Source organism: Capricornis sumatraensis, chromosome 6, assembly GCF_032405125.1.
Source record: "Capricornis sumatraensis isolate serow.1 chromosome 6, serow.2, whole genome shotgun sequence".
NCBI lineage: Eukaryota > Metazoa > Chordata > Mammalia > Artiodactyla > Bovidae > Capricornis > Capricornis sumatraensis.
The window spans coordinates 103569980-103590125 of NC_091074.1; the positions used below are offsets into that span (position 1 = coordinate 103569980).

A 20146-nucleotide genomic window follows, 5' to 3' on the forward strand; every position below is an offset into this window, starting at 1 on the left:
ATATCTAACATCCAAGTAGGATTTATAACTGGAAGGTAAGACTACCAAAGAAGTCTTAACATTATAAAAATATGTTACTGCAGTTCACCACAATATCAACTAAAGAATAAAAACAAATGATTTTAGCAAACTCAGGAAAAGTCTTGATAAAATTTAATGGGCATTCACAAATTTTTAAAAATTAAAAATTGAGCAAACTAAAAACAAGAAAATTTCTTTAACCTAATAAAGAATATTTATTAAAAAATTTATAACTAACAAGTTCCCTTAAAGTTCCAAACAAACTCAACATTGCATAGAAATCCTACCCAGTTAGAGAGAGAGAGAGAAGGAAAGGAGAAAGGGAGGAAGCAAAGAAGGAAAGAAAGAAAAATTGGAAGGAAGCGGGAAGCAAGGGCAGGAGAGAGGGGAGGAAGAGGGAAGGAAAGAGGGTATGAATATTGGAAAACAAGAAACAAAAATTTTCATTATTTTATGAAAATAAAGTTTTCTCACTAGAAAAAAATCTATGAAAGGAAAATCTTAAAATTTAAAACTAGCAAGGTTGCTAAGTACATGATCAATACACAAAGTTCAATAGTGTTCTGTGCAGCAGTTACAACTGGTTAGAAAATACACTTTGAAAATCATCTTACAATACCAACAAAAGTAAATTCTCACAAATAAATCTATGAAAGCTATATAAGAAATTTTTGAGGAAAAGTATTACTCTTCATTAAAGCACATATAATAACACCTCCCACAAATTGGGAGCTTCATTTTGTTCATGTTAAGAAATTTAAGAATAACTATGTCAATTCATCCCAGATTTCTCTATAAAGTTAGTATAATTTCAATTAAAATGAAATTTAGAATTTTTTTATTTTCTGAAGTTTACCCCTAAATTCAACTTGAATAGTAAAGATCAAGAATAGCCAAGACAATGTAAGAATAAAAAATATAAATTTACTGTATCAAATGTCAAGATGGATGATAAAGCTATAATAATTCAGATAGCACTGCTTTAGTATAAGTAAAGAAAAATACATCAAAGAAATAGGGTATTCAAAAATGGCCTGGACAATGTAGAAGTTTATACCCTAAAAACATGGTATTTCTGTAGGGAATGAATGAAGTATTTAATAAATTATGCTTTGGTAACAGACTACTAATATCAAAGGGAAAAATAAAAATCAAATTAAACCTCCATCTCACACTGTGAGCAAAATACATTTGAGATAAATCAAATACCTTAACACCAAAGCAAAACTGTAAAGTATTATAGGAAAATGTCTTCATACACAGGGATAGGAAAAATATATCTCCTTTCTCCCTAAAGTATATGAGTCCAAAAAAGACACAAGAAATTACTAAAACATAAGAAATGACTAATTAAGAAATATCTATATGGCAAAAATGCATCATTAAGAAGATTTAAATACTAGCACAAATGGAAGATTATGTCAGTAACAAATACACCAAAAGAGGATTAGTATGCAGACTTTTTTTTCTTTAAGTTATCAAATTACTAATATAAACAACATAACAAAAAATAGGGCAGAGGATATAAACAGGGACCCAAAAGAAAAGAAAATGGCATGACATACAAAATTATGAGAAGATGCTTAATTCACATGAAATCAGAAAAATGTAAATTGAATTAATAAGATATTTCTCAGCCAAAAGATACAAAAATATTAAACACTTAACAAGAATTGTCAAGAATATGGAGAGAGGAAATCCTATTCACTGCCAGTGAGAGTATAAATCAATTTAAAAATCAACAAAAAAATATGAAATTGACTCACTAATTCCACTTACAGTATATGACCAATATAGTTATTTATTGAAGCATTCTTTATAAAATAATCATACCAATATGGGAAAGAATAAGTTACATATTCTATAACACTGGATTATGAGAGAGCAATTAAAATGGGTAAGCCATCTCTAAACTACTCATTCTGTTACCCCTTGGCAGTCACTTGGCTTCTTTGAGCTTCTTGTTTGCTGTTTTTGTTTTACTCTAAAAATGGAAAATCAACCTCACAAGGTGAAATGAAAAAGAATAATTAAAAAAGAAATAAGTAAAAGATGTAATATAACAGCTCAGACGGTAAAGCGTTTGTCTACAATGTGGGAGACCCGGGTTTGATCCCTGGGTTGGGAAGATCCCCTGGAGAAGGAAATGGCAATCTACTCCAGTACTTTCGCCTGGAGAATCCAATGGACAGAGGAGCCTGGTAGGCTACAGTCCATGGGGTCGCCAAGAGTTGGACACAACTGAGCGACTTCACTTTCTATGTAATATAAGGTACATTAGAATCTAATGTTCTCTTGTCTGTGAAATAGGTATCACCAACATTCTTTGAAAGAAAGAGTGACAGGTATACAACATAAGATTTGAGAATAATCAATGTTCATTAAAATCTCCTTAAAAACAAGAAAGGGAGCTAGATAGGAAAGAGGGTCAACCAAATGAGGGCCTAGCTCCCACTGAAAAGCTAATCACAAATGAGACTCTAGTCATATGAATCTACCAACAGACCCCATTCCAAATCACTTACAGGCTCAGGATTACTATTCAAAGGAAAACACTATGAACAGGAATTATATTGAAGCAGCCTCTAAAGTTATGACTTTTCACTATTTTTAGTTTTGTGTGTGTATGTGTGTGTGTGCTGAATGGAAGTTTCTGAGACATCAAGGCAGTGGGGAAACTGGGAACCCTATTTCTTAATATTCAGCATCTATATAAGATGAAAGTCATCTTGAATATGAAGCCAACTTCAGTAATATTATTAAGCTATCTTGAGAAGTCAATTTACATTTTTTTCAGGAAAAATTTTAATCCCAAGTAGTGCTCATTTCCCATAAGCTATGAGTCTGTCAACTGTCATAAGAGATAGAGGGATATATGAGCTTCAATCATAAAGTGTGCTTGGGAAAATCTTAGACTGTATCCTGAAGGACTTGAAAAGGTGCAAAATAAACAACAGGTCCCCTGGGTTTGGATATACCCTACAAGCCTCTTACATTAATGCTTTAGCCCTCAACACAATGTTGAGAATAAATTTTAAAAATAAAAAATTATAAAAATGCTGCAAGAGCAATTAAAGATGGTCAAGTAAAGCTAAAACAGATTAAAAAGTGTGTTGATTACTCAACTAGTAGGTGTCCATGACAACTTGCAAAGGTGAACAGAATTATATTGGAGAGTGTCAGATAATGCATATTCATCTGAAAGAGGAATTTCTTGGGGAAAAATATGTGTCACAAACTAAGCACACTAGTGCCTAAAGATAACAGGTATAGTAGCTCAGACAGCTGCAATGCAGGAACCCGGGTTTGATCCTTGCGGCAAAAAGATCCCCTGGAGAAAGAAATGGCAACCTACTCCAGTATTGTTGCCTAGAGAATTCCATGGACAGAGGAGCCAGGCGGGCTACAGTACATTGGGTCACAAAAAAGTCAGACACGACTAAGCGACTAACACATACACAGGAAAGAAGTCACCCATATTTTGTAATAAAAATCCGAAACAAGTAGCAAAAGGTCCAGAAATACCTCCCCTTTCCCAACTGCAGTTTTTCCCCCAACTGCAGTTGTGAGGCCCAAGGATTATTCAAAGCAATAGACTTGCAAAACCTATCTTAGGAAATAATTGCTTTTTTATTGAGAGCTTTTAAAGGTCATTGGCACTAGAATTCACTTTCAAATGCAAAACTTAAAGTCAATTAATTAAGGATTTCTAAAGAGGGATGTATATAATACATTAAACTCATGTTTACATGTTTTAGTAATAAAAACAATTTATTAATAGAAATGTTAACTAAATTCACATTATATGTAATTTTGAGCTTTTCACAAAGTCTTTCCTGCTGCTTAGTCTAAGAATGCTAGCAGCAGAGAGACTGATACAGAAACATTAAGAAATTGACAAGCTCAATAAAAGGCATCCAGTCTTCTTCCTTCCCCAAAGCACTTAATTTAATACTCAACACACAAGTGCTTAATACATATTCACCGATATGAACACCGTATTTGCTAACAAACACTGAATGAAAATTTGTTACTTTGTTACCATTATTTATATTTATAATAAAGCAACTCATAAAAGTTTTTAAAGTAATTCATCTTTACTGAAGGCGTTCTCTTCAGTACATAATATCTTATGACAAAAGAGAAGAACTGAGAGAACTCCACTCTAAATACCCATAAGTTAAGTTACAGGAACTCAAAAGAAACAAAAATAGCTCACACTATGCAAGGCCTAAAGAAAGAAACCACCTTATACCACCACCTAGTGACCACAGAATGTAGCACAAAGTACTTACCAGGGACATCACCAGAGTTCAAGTATCTGGAGTTTACATGTAAAGCTACTGCCCTCCTATGCAGCTGGGCTAGTGTTGAATCCACCTCTGCCACTTCCTTTCGCAGATGTGATGAGCTTGACCTTTGGACAAAACCAAGTAGAGACATGATCAAGTGGACTGTTGCCTTTACCCACCTCATATAATTTCTTCCACCCTTTAACCGATAACTATTTATTATGTACAGTGTAAAAAATGCACTTTCACACTCACTGAACCAGATGAGCAGTAATTAAAAGCGGTACTGGCTGGGCCACTTAGCACTTGGCAGCAACGAACCTGAGGAAATTATTTATCTCTCAAAATCTTACCATTTAGATAAAAGTTTAACTATAACACTTTGAGGATAATTAAAATCTGTGAGAAACTAAACAGGTGACCCCTAACAGTATTTAACAATGTTTATCTAATTCTAAGTTGTAGCCATAAATTTTACTCCTATCTTGTAAGCATTTTCCACTTAGAAATATTGGAGATTTCCTCTATCTTGCTCTCAGTTAGATGCAGTTAATGATGATACTCTCAGTTCAGTTCAATTCAGTCACTCAGTCATGTCCGACTCTTTGCAACCCCATGAACTGCAGCACGCCAGGCCTCCCTGTCCATCACCAACTCATGGAGTTCACTCAGACTCACGTCCATCGAGTCTGTGATGCCATCCAGTCATCTCATCCTCTGTCGTCCCCTTTTCCCCCTGCCCCAAGTCCCTCCCAGCATCAGAGTCTTTTCCAATAAGTCACCTTCGCATGAGGTGGCCAAAGTACTGGAGTTTCAGCTTCAGCATCATTCCCTCCAAAGAAATCCCAGGGCTGATCTCCTTCAGAATGGACTGGTTGGATCTCCCTGCAGTCCAAGGGACTCTCAAGAGTCTTCTCCAACACCACAGTTCAAAAGCATCAATTCTTCAGCGGTCAGCCTTCTTCACAGTCCAACTCTCACATCCATACATGACTACTGGAAAAACCATAGCCTTGACTAGACCGACCTTTGTTGGCAAAGTAATGTCTCTCCTTCTCATTATGCTATCTAAGTCAGTCAGCATAGAGGAAATTTAATTAATACAGGTTGAATGAGGGAATGAATTGTTAATTACAGCGTAGGGGAAGGAGGTCTAAGAAAATTAAACATAAAGATCCAGTCTGGGCACAGATAATGCTTTGTTTTGTAAAAGCATCCTTTCCTCTGAAGGAATGATTCAAGTCATTGCACAAGGCACAACTAACCCCACTAGTCCTGATAAAATGTAAGAAATATTACACTAATGTTTGCAATAATGTAACTATTAGCAAGAATAACATCAGCATTGAAAAGTGAAAGTGAAGTCGCTCAGTCCTGTCCGACTCTGCAACCCCATGGACTGTAGCCTACAACGCTCCTCCGGTCCATGGGATTTTCCAGGCAAGAGTACTGGAGTGGGTTGCCATTTCCTTCTCCAGAGGATATTCCCAACCCAGGGATCGAATCTGGGTCTCCCACATTGTAGGCCGACGCTTTACCATCTGAGCCACCGGGGAAGTCTTAATATGATGTAAATGATCTAAATTAATGATGTAATCAATTAATTGATTTTTTAGCGTAAACATTATTAGGTTCAGGAAGGGAAATTAGTTGGGGACAGGCAGTGCTATACTAGAGACGTAAATTCTCTTCTTCCATAGAGAGTCAAAAGATGCTATCTAAACAGAAAAGGAAAAAAATTAAAAAAAAAAAAAAACAGCAGAATATACCTATTATTTTAAAAGACAGAAACAGGCGTTAGAAGAAAAAGCTCGAAATGTTAGAAGGTAGTTCTTCTAGTGAGCAATAATCAGGGATAGGGAAGACTAGACCAGAGGTTTTACTTTTAAGGGTTACAGAATTTTAACAACGTATGTTTATCTTTGAATTGTTCATAACTAGCTCGGTACCCCCATTCCTCCGAGCTCCTGAAAAATACAATGTAAATTATCTGGAGCCTTACAACTTCACGCTGTGGGTACTGACGAGGAAGGAAAATTCCCTGGGGCGGGGCGGGGGGGGAGTGATGGCTCCCTGGTCACACACTCACGTTCCACACGCGCGCTTTTACGAATTAATTGTACGCAGGCGCGCGAGGAGACGAGGTGATGGGCCCAGACAGGTGGTATAGGAACGAGGACGTCAACATTCTGCTAACTATAATATCACTTCTGACGCTGAGGATAAGAACCTTTTAGAGAACAAACGGAGAGGGCCAGAGCGGACAACAAACACTTCCGAAGCTCAGCTCTTGGCGAACGCCGGGCTGCCGCGGCGGTCAGCCCCACCCCCTACCCGCTCAGGAGGAGGAGCCGACCCGCCCAGAGCCGGCCTCCCGCAGTTGTGCAGGCGCTGCTCCCTGCCAGTCAGGAAGACACAAGAGGAGGAATTCAAGGAAGAGTGCCGGCCGCTGCTCTTCTCAGCGCTTGAAGCCGCACCATGCTTGCCCTCCGAAGGAGCCTGACTAGGGCCCTAGCTGCTCCAATAACGGCGCCTCAGGTACCGGCTGCCGGGACCCGCCCAAAACGTTTCCTGGGGGAGGGGAGCAGAGGGCGGGGGCGTCTGCAAGGGGTAGAGCGCGGCCGCGCATGCGTCAGTGGTCCCAGACCAGCCCTCGTGGTGCTGCACCAGAAGTTCTAGCAAGTCTCGGAATCCGGAGGCGGGGTCCCTGGGACGCGCGGAAGGAGGAAGGGTGCCATTAAGAGAAGACCCACTGCCAGGGTCGCCTAGTCTAGGTGCCCGTTGGTCGTGAGGACTCGCCTGAAGCGCCAGCTGCTGCGTCTTTGCGGACCCGCGAGGTTGCTGTTGCCGCATTTGGGGCCTGAACTAGGCACTGGTCCAGACGCCTCTCTTACTATGTTTTGACAAGCCCCTCCAGACTGAAGGAGCAACAGAACAATTCTCCCCCTTTTAAATGAAATACGCAACCTCCCAGCATTTTGCAGGCAGAGAACCTTAAAGAGAGGGCCCAGGGTCGGGTGGTGGAGCATCTGCCCAGCTGTCACTATCTCCAGAGGTTGGTGCCCGAGTCAGCCACTGTCAGGAACCTCGTAGCAGATATGATGACAACTTCATTTAATCTGGATGAGAAATGTACAAAATAGATCATTGTGATTCAGCTTTAACTGTCAGGGATTGGCCTATTCTGTGAATCTAACCTAGAGATTTTTCCTTTTGATATTCAGGCTTTTACTTCCTTCTCAAACTGACTTTCTGGTAGAGACTAAAGAGAAACCACTGATGGCTCCTTCACCCGAGATTAACATTCAGCCTTCATTCTGATTCTCTCTACTGGGGCAGGATCAAGAATTAGTCCTTAGAATTTTATTCTGTACTTTGACGTTATTAAATGTCAACCAGATGTTCTCTTATAAATGAATTGGAAGTCACTACTAAGGAGAATGAGCCCTAATTTAAAGAAAAGGAAGCACTCATGATTCCTCTCCCTGCAGTTCTAGTGGCCTTGCAACAAAAATCACTTCATGACTTCTCACAAATCACATGCCCCTAGCTGTTAACGTTTCCTGGAGCTTTCCTATTGTATATTTCTTCTGCCAGTGATAGTAAAATGTGTGCTGTTCATCACATATTTTGATCTCCAAAAATGATCACATACCCCTAGCTGTTAACCTTTCCCTGAGCTTTCCTATTGTATATTTCTTCTGCCAGTGATAGTAAAATGTGTGCGTTCATCACATATTTTGATCTCCAAATAAGAATTCCCTGAAAAGTTGTTACACCTACTCCATTGATCCATTTTCTGATATCTGATATATTTTATTTATAATAGTTTTAAACTATAAGTAGTAGGCAGCTTTTATTTGCTTAACATTGTGTTAGTAAAGTTTGCTACCAAAAGAACATCTGCCAAAAACAGGGCCAGCTGCACTTATTTTTGATGGCAAGCATAGTCAATTGGGCAATAAGAATATGACTCATCATAGACTTGGAATGACCTCAAAAGAGATTGTAAGTAAGCCTTATACACCGTTAAGTAAAATATATGTATTATTGTGTTCAGTAAACAAAATATATGTCACAGCATGAAGCGTACTGCTTTCTTTGACATATCAGGTAGTCAAAATAAGGCCAAAATTCATCAATAGCTTTATAAGTACCTAAACTATTTTAATAGATAATTCTGGTATAATCAACTTCAGGAAATGTGCACATGCTAACAAAACTTAAATAGGATGGATATGTAAACTAGAATATGAGTGTGTGTGTATATTTGTGTGTGTATATATATATATATATATAGTATGTATTTGTATATACCTATATATACACACAAACACATACAATACACAAAGCATTTCCTACTGAAAGTTAAGTTCACTCATAGAACCAAATTAGAAATTTACATTGTGAGCATATGACTATTATAGAAGTAACTAATGGTTCTTAACTGATATTTACATCAACCTGCTATAATTGGGTGGATTAAATGCCCTTCTGCAGATTGCATCTGTAATTAAAACCTAGTAACTATTCACACAATTCTGACACTGATTTTTTTTTTCTTTTTCTCGGGTTTACCCAGGTATCACCGTATTACAATACAATTGACTAGGTCATAGTTTCCTATTACATTAGTTAAACTCCTGTCCTATTTTTGACCAGTGGTATACTTCACTGGATTTAAAAAATACTTTGATCTGACCAGGAATTTCCATTGTTTTAGGAACCTTTAAAATATGAATTTTTTCCAGTAAACACATTTTCATTGTGCTAGCCAAAATATCTGTATATTTAGAAATTGTTTTAAATGTTTTAACTCTAACATATATACTATTCAATAAAGATGAAATATTGGATAAATAAGAGGTAATAAACTATTTGTAAAGACTATTAGGATCCTAATTGTAGTCCTTTGGTAAAGAAAGTGCCCCAGTGCTTTCCTGTGAGCAACTTCTCATGAAAAAGTGACTAATGGTGGACTTCCTCCTAGGAAACAGTAGCTATAGAATGTTTAAAAGCGGGCATCTTTATTGACATATCTCTAAAATTCTATGGAGAGAAGACAGCAGAAGTCCAAACAGATTATAAATTTAATGTGTGTCCCTTGTTTCCAGACTCAGATTTGGTTGTCATAATATTATAAACCCTTATTTCCCAGAATATTTAAATTTTCCTCATCTCTTTTCAGGTGTGTTCATCTTTTGCTACAGGCCCCAGACAATACGATGGAACATTCTATGAATTTCGTACCTATTATCTTAAGCCCTCAAAAATGAGTGAATTCCTGGAAAATGTTAAAAAAAACATTCATCTTCGGACAGTTCACTCTGAATTGGTTGGATACTGGAGTGTAGAATTTGGAGGCAGAGTGAATAAAGTGTTTCATATTTGGAAGTATGGTATGAGCCAGTAGCTTAAGCATTCAGTACAGATGTCCTTTCTGTTAGATATTACATGAGACTTAGTTCTTGGATCTATGTTACTTTAAATAACATACAGGTTAAGTAAAACTTTTAAAAAGCAATACCAAAAATAAATTCAGTGATTATTCTTCTCAACAGTACACCTAACAGCCCATCACTAGAACCTTTATATTGTGAACTAAACTTTAATTCTAAAAAAAAAGCTTAGACTGACTTATTGTAAAGATTTTTTATGAAAAATTTAAAGCAGTGATTGCAAGAACCCAAGTAGGTTAAGGTCATAAAGAAAAGAATTATTTTTCTTTATATTGAAGCTATATCTGGATATTAATGTTTTAGCCAAAATCATTCAAACATCTAAGGGACTTTAGGGAAATAGTTGATAGGGGATTCATGGATCCAGGAGATCCACTGGAGAAGGGATAGGCTACCCACTCTAGTATTCTTGGCCTTCCCTGGTGGGCTCAGATGGTAAAGAATCCACCTGCAATGCAGGAGAACTGGGTTTGATCCCTGGATTGGGAAGATCCTTTGGAGAAGGAAACAGCTACCCACTCCAGTATTCTGGCCTGGAGAATTCCATGGACTCTATGGTCTATGGGGTCACAACGAGTCGGACACAACTGAGCAACTTTCACTTTCAGGGGATGATAGTTAACTTCAAACCACTCATCCACCTGTAAGATTCAATAATTCTGTTTTCAGGACCACTTTTGATTTTTTGTGCCCCCAGAGTTTCAAGGAATTCACTGTCATTATACTAGTCTATGGAGGTTATAGTACTGGGTAAAAAAGAATGGGTGACAAGTAAGAGAAGGAGCACTATTTCTTTAGAAGCTGTTTGTTCAGAGAGGCTGAAAAGCAAATCTTAACTTCATTTCATGTTAATTTAACTTCATGTTAAATTTAATTCAATTGTACTTTGACCTGACCACTCTTCACCATCATCACTAACAAAGAAAAAGTATGTTTCCAAACTGGCACTATAATTTAAATGCCTCAATAAAATTAGTAAGTATAGTTAACATATATTGAGCACTCACTAGGTATCAAACACTCTGCTGTGCTGAGCTCATTTCATGTACTAATTCATTTAATCCTCACGTCAGCCCTGGAGTTAAACAGACACAGAAAGATTCAATAACTTACCTAACTCTCACAACTACCTATTAAGTGGATAGAGCATATAAAGCTCATTACTGTATGACATAATCATCAATTGATTACATTGCTGCTCCCATTTAAGACCATGAACAATTGGGAACAATGTTGGTATTGCCAGTAATATAGCACAGTTCTTATGTGGCCTGATGAATGTTTATAAAATTGAATGAAACCCAGAAAAAGTAGAGGTAGTTTTAAATCAAACATTTTTATTTTTCTTCTTCCTTCCTATAGACAATTTTGCTCATCGAACTGAAGTTCGGAAAGCCTTGGCCAAAGATAAGGAATGGCAAGAACAATTTCTCATTCCAAATTTGGCTCTTATTGATAAACAAGAGAGTGAAATCACTTATCTGGTGCCATGGTGCAAATTAGTAAAACCTCCAAAAGAAGGTAAGTCCTTCTGTCTTACTCACTTTGAACTTTGATGGAGAAACTACTTAAGATTTTAAACTATAAAAACTAAACTTCTAATGGGAAAAATGAAGTTAATCTTTTGCTTAATATAGGAATATATGTTGATTGTTGAGATAAAAATAAGTTGGAGCTCTGAATTTTAAAAATGAGCATTAAATAATGAAGTATTTTTCCAAATTAGTATTGTACTGATGCTTAAAATTTAGCTGTATTATAGAAAAAGTTAACATGGTCACTAAAAGTTGAGAATTTGGGCCTTGGGAACAAGGAACACATGTGGGTAAATGAGGGATAATGTATGATATTTTATCATAATTTTAAAATAATATAAACTTTTAAAAGTATCTTCCATAAATCACTATCAGTCTCAAATCATTAAGTATAAATTTGCTTATAAAATTGACTGTTTGGGGGGAATGAATTAACTGAAACTGCCAAGCTATATTACTATAGTCTAACGTTTGTGTCTTCCTCTTTCTTATTTCTCAGTTTGAAAATAATTCCTAAAGATTTGTCTTCTTCCTGATTTCACTTCTTGCTGACTTAAAGAAATTATTACCTCAATCCAGTTTTAACCAAAGGTCAGATTAGAAGAAGCATAAACTAATTTAAATGATATTTTATTCCCCCCATTATTCCCAACTCTATAGTGCATTTTAGATTACAAGAGATTGAAAAGTCTTATTTAGATCCTTATCTGCCTAGATCCCCCTCAGCTTTTGGCACCATCTAAATGAACTACTGGACTTCAAAGATAATATCAAGTCTTGGTTCTCTTCCTCTGTGTTATTCATGATTCTTCAGTAACTTGCATGTTTTTCCTCTACTTCTCAAATCTACCAGTCCTGTGGTTTCTTTTTGTCCATCCACTCTATACTTCTATCCAAAGGTAAAATGCTTTTCAAGTATTTACCTGGATATTTAGAAATAATAAAAAGCATCTCCTTTAGGGTTCATTTTCACTCAAAAACTCTGAGGTCCATTGTTTGCCTGCTGTTGCTGGTAGAAATGCAAACCTATAGGAGGCAATTATATAAAGCAAAAAAGTAGCGAAAGTTGCAAAGAAGAGTAGAGCTGTAAGAAATTGGAAAATACTTTCTTATTCATTTCTATTATGAAAGTGTAGATGCAGGCAGCTAAAAAGTCCTATTCTGTTATAAATTCTCACTATTTTATTAATTTTATAGGTTAAAAATATTTTAGATAATAACTTACCTGTATCTTCTAGTCCCTTTTTCTTTGTTCTGTACATTAAGCTAAAACAACTCGCCCTGAAACTGAAACAAAAACTTTCTAAACATAAAAGCACAGAAAAACAGTGCAAATTATTAATACATATGTCTACATAAACATGTATATATGTATGATCCTCCAAATCTATATATGTAGATTAGCTTTTCACCAGAACCAAACTAGACAGGACTACAAACTGTTTGAATGTGTTCTGTAAAATATTTTTCTCCCTATTCTAGGAGTCTATGAACTGGCTACTTTTCAGATGAAACCTGGTGGGCCAGCTCTGTGGGGTGACCCATTTAAAAGGGCAGTTCATACTCATGTCAATCAAGGCTACACAAACTTAGTTGGAGTGTTCCATGCAGAATATGGAGTACTGAACAGAGGTACAGTTGTCCATCTCTTCTATGAAATTACAAAGTATATTGTTGATCTACTGTTAAGCTCCTTGGGTCAGTTTGTTTCTGTTCTCATTATTGAGTGTTTTTTACTTTTTATTGCCAAATTATTAGTTTTTTGGTAATTTTAAGAGTTAAGTAAACCTGTTTTCAATCTTATTTAGAATATCAATACCTTATGAAGCCTTTTTCAAATATTGAACTGCTCTTTTCTCTGATATATCAAAATGATAAAATTTTTAAAAACTGGAATCTCAAGAAATCACCTGTTCATTTTTTTAATGTACTTTTACTATTTTTTTCTAGTTTTATTGCAATATAATTGACATATAACCTTGTATAAGTTTAAGGTGTAGAAATAATGATCTGATGTATGGATATATTATGAAATGATTACCACAATAAATTTAGTTAACATCTATCATCTCACATAGTTACAAAATTTTTTTTCTTATGATGGAAACTTTTAAAATTTACTGTCTTAACAACTTATTTATTTTATACATGAAAGCTTGTACCTTTTGTGATTTTTTTGAAAATAATATTACCTGATGTAGGGAGATTGTTTTGGGGTAAAAAGTAATATATAGTTATTATAATATTAAAAACACAGACAAACCCAAAGAAATAAATTAACCAATCTCTCACTACTTAGATACACATAGTATATATATCATACTGATTTATTTAATAAAAACATCTATTTGGGATACATCACTTTTAAAGTTGAAAGATACTCCAGTCAGAATTTGAGTGGGTTTTTTTTTGTGGCAAACTCAGAAAATGTTTATAAAGTTTATCTGAAAGAATAAATGATTAAGACTTTTAAATATTTGAAAACCCATAATATCCAGTTGCTCATGTCTAATGGACACCTCAAACCTAACATATGCAGAAATTGAGTTAATCATTCCCCAGAAATTCAAATTCTGATAATATATTGTAAAAAAAGAAATAAAAAAGTTGCACTGTGCGAAAACACGTTTGTCCCAGTTGAGAAATACAGAAGAGAAAAATTATGATAATTATTAAATGCCCATTTCATACCATACACTAAAATAAAATCAAAGGTGGATTATAGATCTCAGTTAAAAACTGAATTCATAGAATTACTGAAACAAAATATAGATAAATTTATTAATATGTGAAAACAACATTTGTAAGCCAAAAACAAATGAAGAAACTATGAAGAAAAAAAAGACTCAACTGATGATTTTATTATTCAAAGGCTCATATTTTGTGCATTTATATGTGTGTGTGTGTACATATGTGTGTGTGTGTGTGTGTGTGTATATATATATATATATATACATATATATATAAATAAAATCCAAAAGAAAAGCTTATGCCAAGATGACATAGGCAACTAATATATATTAAAGAAGATGCAGATTAAAACAATAATAAGATGCCATTTTTTACCTAATAAAAATGTATTAAAGATACAGTATTAGAGGGGCCAGGGAAAAACAAATACTGTTGTACTGCAAGGCTTAAGCTCAACCTCCTCCAGTAATTTGGCAATATAAATATAAATAAAAAGCTTTACTATTTCAATTGTTTTTGCCTACATTCTAGGAAACATGAATGTTTTTAGTTCTACAAGAAGGAAATTTGAAAGGACATAAAATAGTCATATTTAAATGATCAGATTAAAGGTTTTTTAAATCTCTAATTTACTATAATGAATGTGTATACTTTTTTATTATTTTACTTTATTTTTACAATACTGTTTTTTTAAAAAAACTGAAATGTGTGTACACACATCTTTTAATCTTAAATTCATGCTCAGTGTACTAGGAGTATGATAATATAATATGCTGAGTATAAATCAGTACTTCACTTCTTGAGGATAGTGTATAATATATACACTGTATATTTGTAAGTGTGTATATATGTATATAAGATACTTTTTGCTTCTCTCAGTTTAAATTTTAGTTTATATTAAGAAAACAATCAGATCCAGACTGCCTGGGTTTGAATCCCAGCTCTACCAATTAAAACTCTATGACCTTGAGTGAGTTACTTAACCTTATTGTGCCTTACTTATTTTCCTCATCCAAATGTGATAATAACCTGACCCTAAGGTTATTATGAAAACTAAATGAGTTAACACATGCAAAATTTAAACCAGGCCCAGCACCATAGCAAGCACCCAACAAATGTTAGTGGTAAATGTTCTTATCATAGATGTACATGTACTGCTGCTCTAATCAAGTTTATATCAGCATTGTTTATAGTAAGGAAACTTTGGAAACAATGTTGTATGACCTTCTTTGTGTAATACACATGTGATACATAAATAGATATATAAATATGTGTCATATATAACTATAAACATATACTCTTATACATGTTTGTATGTATTGTTATTGTTTAGTCGCTAAGTCATGTCTGACTCTTTCGCAACTCCATGGACTGTAGCCCACCATGCCCATGGGATTTCCCAGGCAAGAATACTGGAGTGGGTTGCCATTTCCTTCTCCAGGGGATCTTCCCGACCCAAGGATTGAACCTGCATCTCCTTCCTTGGCAGGCAGGTTCTTTATCACAAAGCCACCAGAGAAGCATGCGCATGTGTGTGTGTGTGTGTGTGTGTGTGTAAATACAAATATATATGCATAACTATGGACAGAGTTACACCAGGTATTAAAACAGTTTGTTCTGGGTGGTATAGAAATGGCTCATACTTTCTCTTTCTCTTCATTTTCCTATACAGATAGTATATATTATAAAAATTTATGCACAAGAATATTCCCAGTATTTCAGAGAATATTGAATTAGTGAAAATAATTTAATTGGCCACTAATAAGGAGTTGGGATGAAATGTTGTTACAAGAAGGAATTCCCATAGCCATTAAAAATTAATGTTATTTCCAGAGGAATTACAAATTGTTGATATTTTAAAAATCTGTTACTAAGACTAAACATAATATACAGCAAGATCCTAATGTGATTTTACTCCCATTTTTTTTAAAGGAAATGCACTTAATATAATTTTTCCTTAGACACTTAATATCCTACTTTTTTTTTCTATCACCCAAATATTCAATAGTAAGCACAACTTTTTTATAATCTTGCTTTTTTAAAATAAAGTTAACATGTATTAGGAAGTCAGACAATTTGGATCTTGGCCTAATTATGTCTTTAGCTGCATTATTTTACTTCTCTTTTCCAGCTTTTTCTTTCTTCATCTACAAAACTAGTTTGACTAGTTATAAGTTTCTCTCCCAAATCTCTGGCCCCTCTGACGTCTTATCAGTAACATACTTAGCATTACCTGTGATAATCACTATTTTGATTGAAAGAATAGGACTTTTAGTTTCTGTTTAATGTTTCTGACTCTTATTGGTAGTAACACCACAGTCTTTAACATCTACTTCTGGTTTATTTCTGCAGTTCATGTTCTTTGGTGGTACGAGAGTGCAGACAGCCGTGCAGCTGGGAGACATCAGTCTCATGAGGATCCCAGAGTAGTGGCAGCTGGTAAGCTATTTCACTAGGAATGAGTTATTCTTACAACAAATCAGATTCAGTCAATAACTTTATATGCCTTCTTACAAATTTATTTCCAGTTCGGGAAAGTGTTAACTTCCTTGAATCTCAACAGAATATGCTTCTGATTCCTACATCATTTTCACCATTGAAATAGTTTTCCAGTGATATACAGAGCATTTCATGAACTGTCATAAGATGTATCTGCTATCGGTGCTTAAATTCTACCAAGAGATTCTCACTTTATTTTGAAGGAGGTGGTAAGTTAATTTGCTGTGTCCTTTGCATATTTAAAAGGTACATCTGTCCATTGTCACTACCACTTCAGGAAACAGTCTGTTCATTTTCCCCTTGACATTTTAGTATCTGTCATATATTAAAAATACTTGCCTTTACTACCAGATCTTGATTTTTCATTTGTTTGAGAATATCTCTCATTCTCTCTTTTGATAACCCTCTGCTTTTGTAGCATTTTCTTACATTCAAATGATTATTACATTTCCATATCTATGATAATATCTTTAAATTATTTGTATACATTATTACCTTTTTCATCATGTCTATTTTTCTGCGATTTTAAAAGTTTTTGTCCAGTCAGGTTTATTTTATAATACCAAATGGGGTTCATAAAAATATTAAACATATTTCTTTACTATGGAAGAATACAATGTTATCTGTGTCATCTGTATTAATAATGTTTATCACATTAATTACTTACTTGGAAAATGTTATTAGGTCCTGGTATTAAGCATCATTGATGAATCATTGGTTTATATGCTGCAGTATCTTCATTTATAGTCAGTTTTACTAATTTTTACTTCATTTTGGATCACTTTTAATAAAGATATTTGGTCATCTGTTTTAATGAGATATTTATGCTTATGGAAATGTTTGCCCTAATAAAAGTCTACATATACAATCTGATTCTTTTTATTGTGTTTTATATTTTTATCCTCAGTTCTGGAGCTGTTGTTGTATTGCCATAAGGTAATGAGACAATAATAATGTACTGTCTTTATTGTAAACATTAAGTCACCTCAAGTAAATGCCCTGCTAGTAAGGAAATGGCAACCCACTCCAGTACCTTTGCCCGGAAAATCCCATGGACGGAGGAGCCCCAGTAAGCTGCAGTCCATGGGCTGGCAGAGAGTCGGAAACGACTGAAGCGACTTAGCAGTAACCTTAAAAGAATTTCTTCAGTACCGTCACAGATAATACAAGATCCTCCTACAAACAAATTCAGTGTTTGAGTGCCTCAGCCTTCTTAAACTAGATTTGGTACTACCAAGCTCTCCTGGTAATCTGTACTTACCGCTATGTTATTTAATGTTTCTAACACATTGCAAAAACAATACAGTAAATTATGAATTAGCTCTCCATGGGGAAACTGAAAAAACAGGGAGCTCGATCACCTCTCAGTTACCTAGTCCTCAGGAATTTGGAGGACAGATGAGTTTCCTAGTAAATCAAAGAACACCGTGACATTGAAGTTTCAAATCCATCCAACATATCAGAGGCATTAGCTTTGAGTTTTAACTGAGAGTCTTCCACCTCAGCTTCTTTGAAAGGTTCTCAGGGAATGAGGTGGTGGTTGTATTAACTGCCATCCATGTGGACATATTTGCTATGGTGTGAGATCAGCTCTGTTTTTAATGCCTTGTTTGGTGACATGAAAGTTTACAGCTCTGTTTACCTTTTCTTCTTTCATTCATCTTTAGATAGCTAGAACATTTCCTGCTGAAGGCCAGAGGCTCTTTTGTTCATCTAATCTAGAGCCCTGATGGAGGTTTATGAAGTACCATCAGACAGGTGGTCTTACCATGTCCCAGACAAATTTGGAGAGCCAGTTAACAGGCTTCACTCCAGTGATGAACTGCAGGTACTTCACTTTGCTGATGAGCTTCTGGATTAGGAACATGACAAAGCTGGCTGGGAAGAAGGACATTACAGCAGTGACACAGATGGACACAAGCATGTCCACTGATGTGCTCCTCCTGCAAAGATCACTGATGCAATTGAGGACTCACTAGAGGCGGAAACATGCATGCACATGTCTATCTGAAGAATATCCCAGGAATATTCTAAAAACACCTGCTCAATACGTAAAATTATTTTATTCAGAGTTAAAACATCATTTTCAAGTCAAAAACCTGACAGCTTTTGCAAATGCAAAACTGATTTCTCTGAGTCCAGTACCAAAATGAAACTATTGAAAGAGGTCTGAGAGGGAATTCCCTGGGGAGGCACAGGTTCCATCCCTGGTCTGGGAATGGCCTAGCCCAAAAGTGAATAAATAGATATATAGAATAAAATTAAATTTAAAAGTTTGAGAGTTTCAAAACTAACAGGTTTGAACCACCAATGCATAATGATGGTTCAGTTTGGTTCACTATTTTTTACCTTATAAGAGCAGTAAGTTGTAAATTCTCAAACACAAAGGACTGCTTTGGTTTGAAAATTTAAATGTAGAAATATTAGTGTGAAATTACCCAAATAAGTTAAATTCTTCTGGCTGTAAGTAAACTGGGAAGCAACAATGTATAGCATATTCAGTTCAGTTCAGTCACTCAGTCATGTCCAACTCTCTGCAACCCCATGAACCACAGCACACCTGGCCTCCCTGTCCATCACCAACTCCCGGAGTCCACCCAAACCCATGTCCATTGTGTCAGTGATGCCATCCAACCATCTCATCCTCTGTTGTCCCCTTCTCCTCCTGCCCTCAATCTTTCCCAGCATCAGGGTCTTTTCAAATGAGTCACCTCTCCGCATCAGGTGGCCAAAGTATAGTATTGGAGTTTCAGCTTCAACATCAGTCCCTCCAATGAACACCCAGGAGTGATCTCCTTTAGGATGGACTGGTTGGATCTGCTTGCAGTACAAGGGACTCTCAAGAGTCTTCTCCAACACCACAGTTCAAAAGCATCAATTCTTTAGCGCTCAGCTTTTTTTATAGCCCAACTCTAATCAAACAGAAACAAAAATTCTAACAGATGCCTGTTATAAGAACAGTCTTATACACCCATTATGCCTGGTCATATAAAATTCCTAGTGACCTACACTGATATTTTGTAGAAAATAAGCAGAAAAAATAATTGCCATGCTTCATGAAGCAATATAGGATCTACACTTTCAGGTATTAACTAGAGCTCAGTCTGGACTGGTATAAGATCACTAAATGCCAGTGGTGACTTTCTACTTAAAGTCGTAAATAATAAACTGTTAGGTGATCCTGTTTACCTGTCGGCTACTCACGTGTACTATTTACTCACTGAAACAATACTTATAAACATGGAAACACTTAAAAATCAATGGGGAGAAATAAGTTATGGTACAATATGTCCCTTGATATTTCAAGGGTTTGGTTTCAGGACCCCGGAAAACCCAAATCTACAATGATCAAGTCCTTTATATAGAAGAGTATACTATTTGCATACAGTCTATGTACATCCTCCTTAGATTTCATCATCTCTAGATTACTGATAATACCTACTAAAATACAAATGCTATGGAATTAGTTCTTCTGCATTTCCTTCCTTTGGAATTGGAATGAAAACTGACCTTTTCCAGTCCTGTGGCCACTGCTGAGTTTTCCAAATTTGCTGGCATATTAAGTGCAGCACTTTCACAGCATCATCTTTCAGGATTTGAAACAGCTCAACTGGAATTCCATCACCTCCACTAGCTTTGTTCGTAGTGA

General features: G+C 35.6%; 1 protein-coding gene across 2 annotated transcripts; it reads left to right on the forward strand.

Moving 5' to 3' along the window:
• The first annotated feature begins 6730 nt into the window (after positions 1–6730).
• Positions 6731–17325, forward strand: NIPSNAP3A (nipsnap homolog 3A). Of its 2 annotated transcripts, XM_068974461.1 has the most exons (6): positions 6731–6851; positions 9502–9712; positions 11135–11293; positions 12790–12939; positions 16351–16437; positions 16527–17325. In XM_068974461.1, the coding sequence occupies exons 1-6, from the start codon at positions 6792–6794 to the stop codon at positions 16601–16603; spliced, it is 744 nt and encodes a 247-aa protein (XP_068830562.1). In that variant the 5' UTR covers positions 6731–6791; the 3' UTR covers positions 16604–17325. The 2 variants fall into 2 exon arrangements, with proteins under 2 accessions (XP_068830562.1, XP_068830563.1); XM_068974462.1 differs by lacking the exon at positions 12790–12939.
• The last annotated feature ends 2821 nt before the right edge of the window (positions 17326–20146 follow it).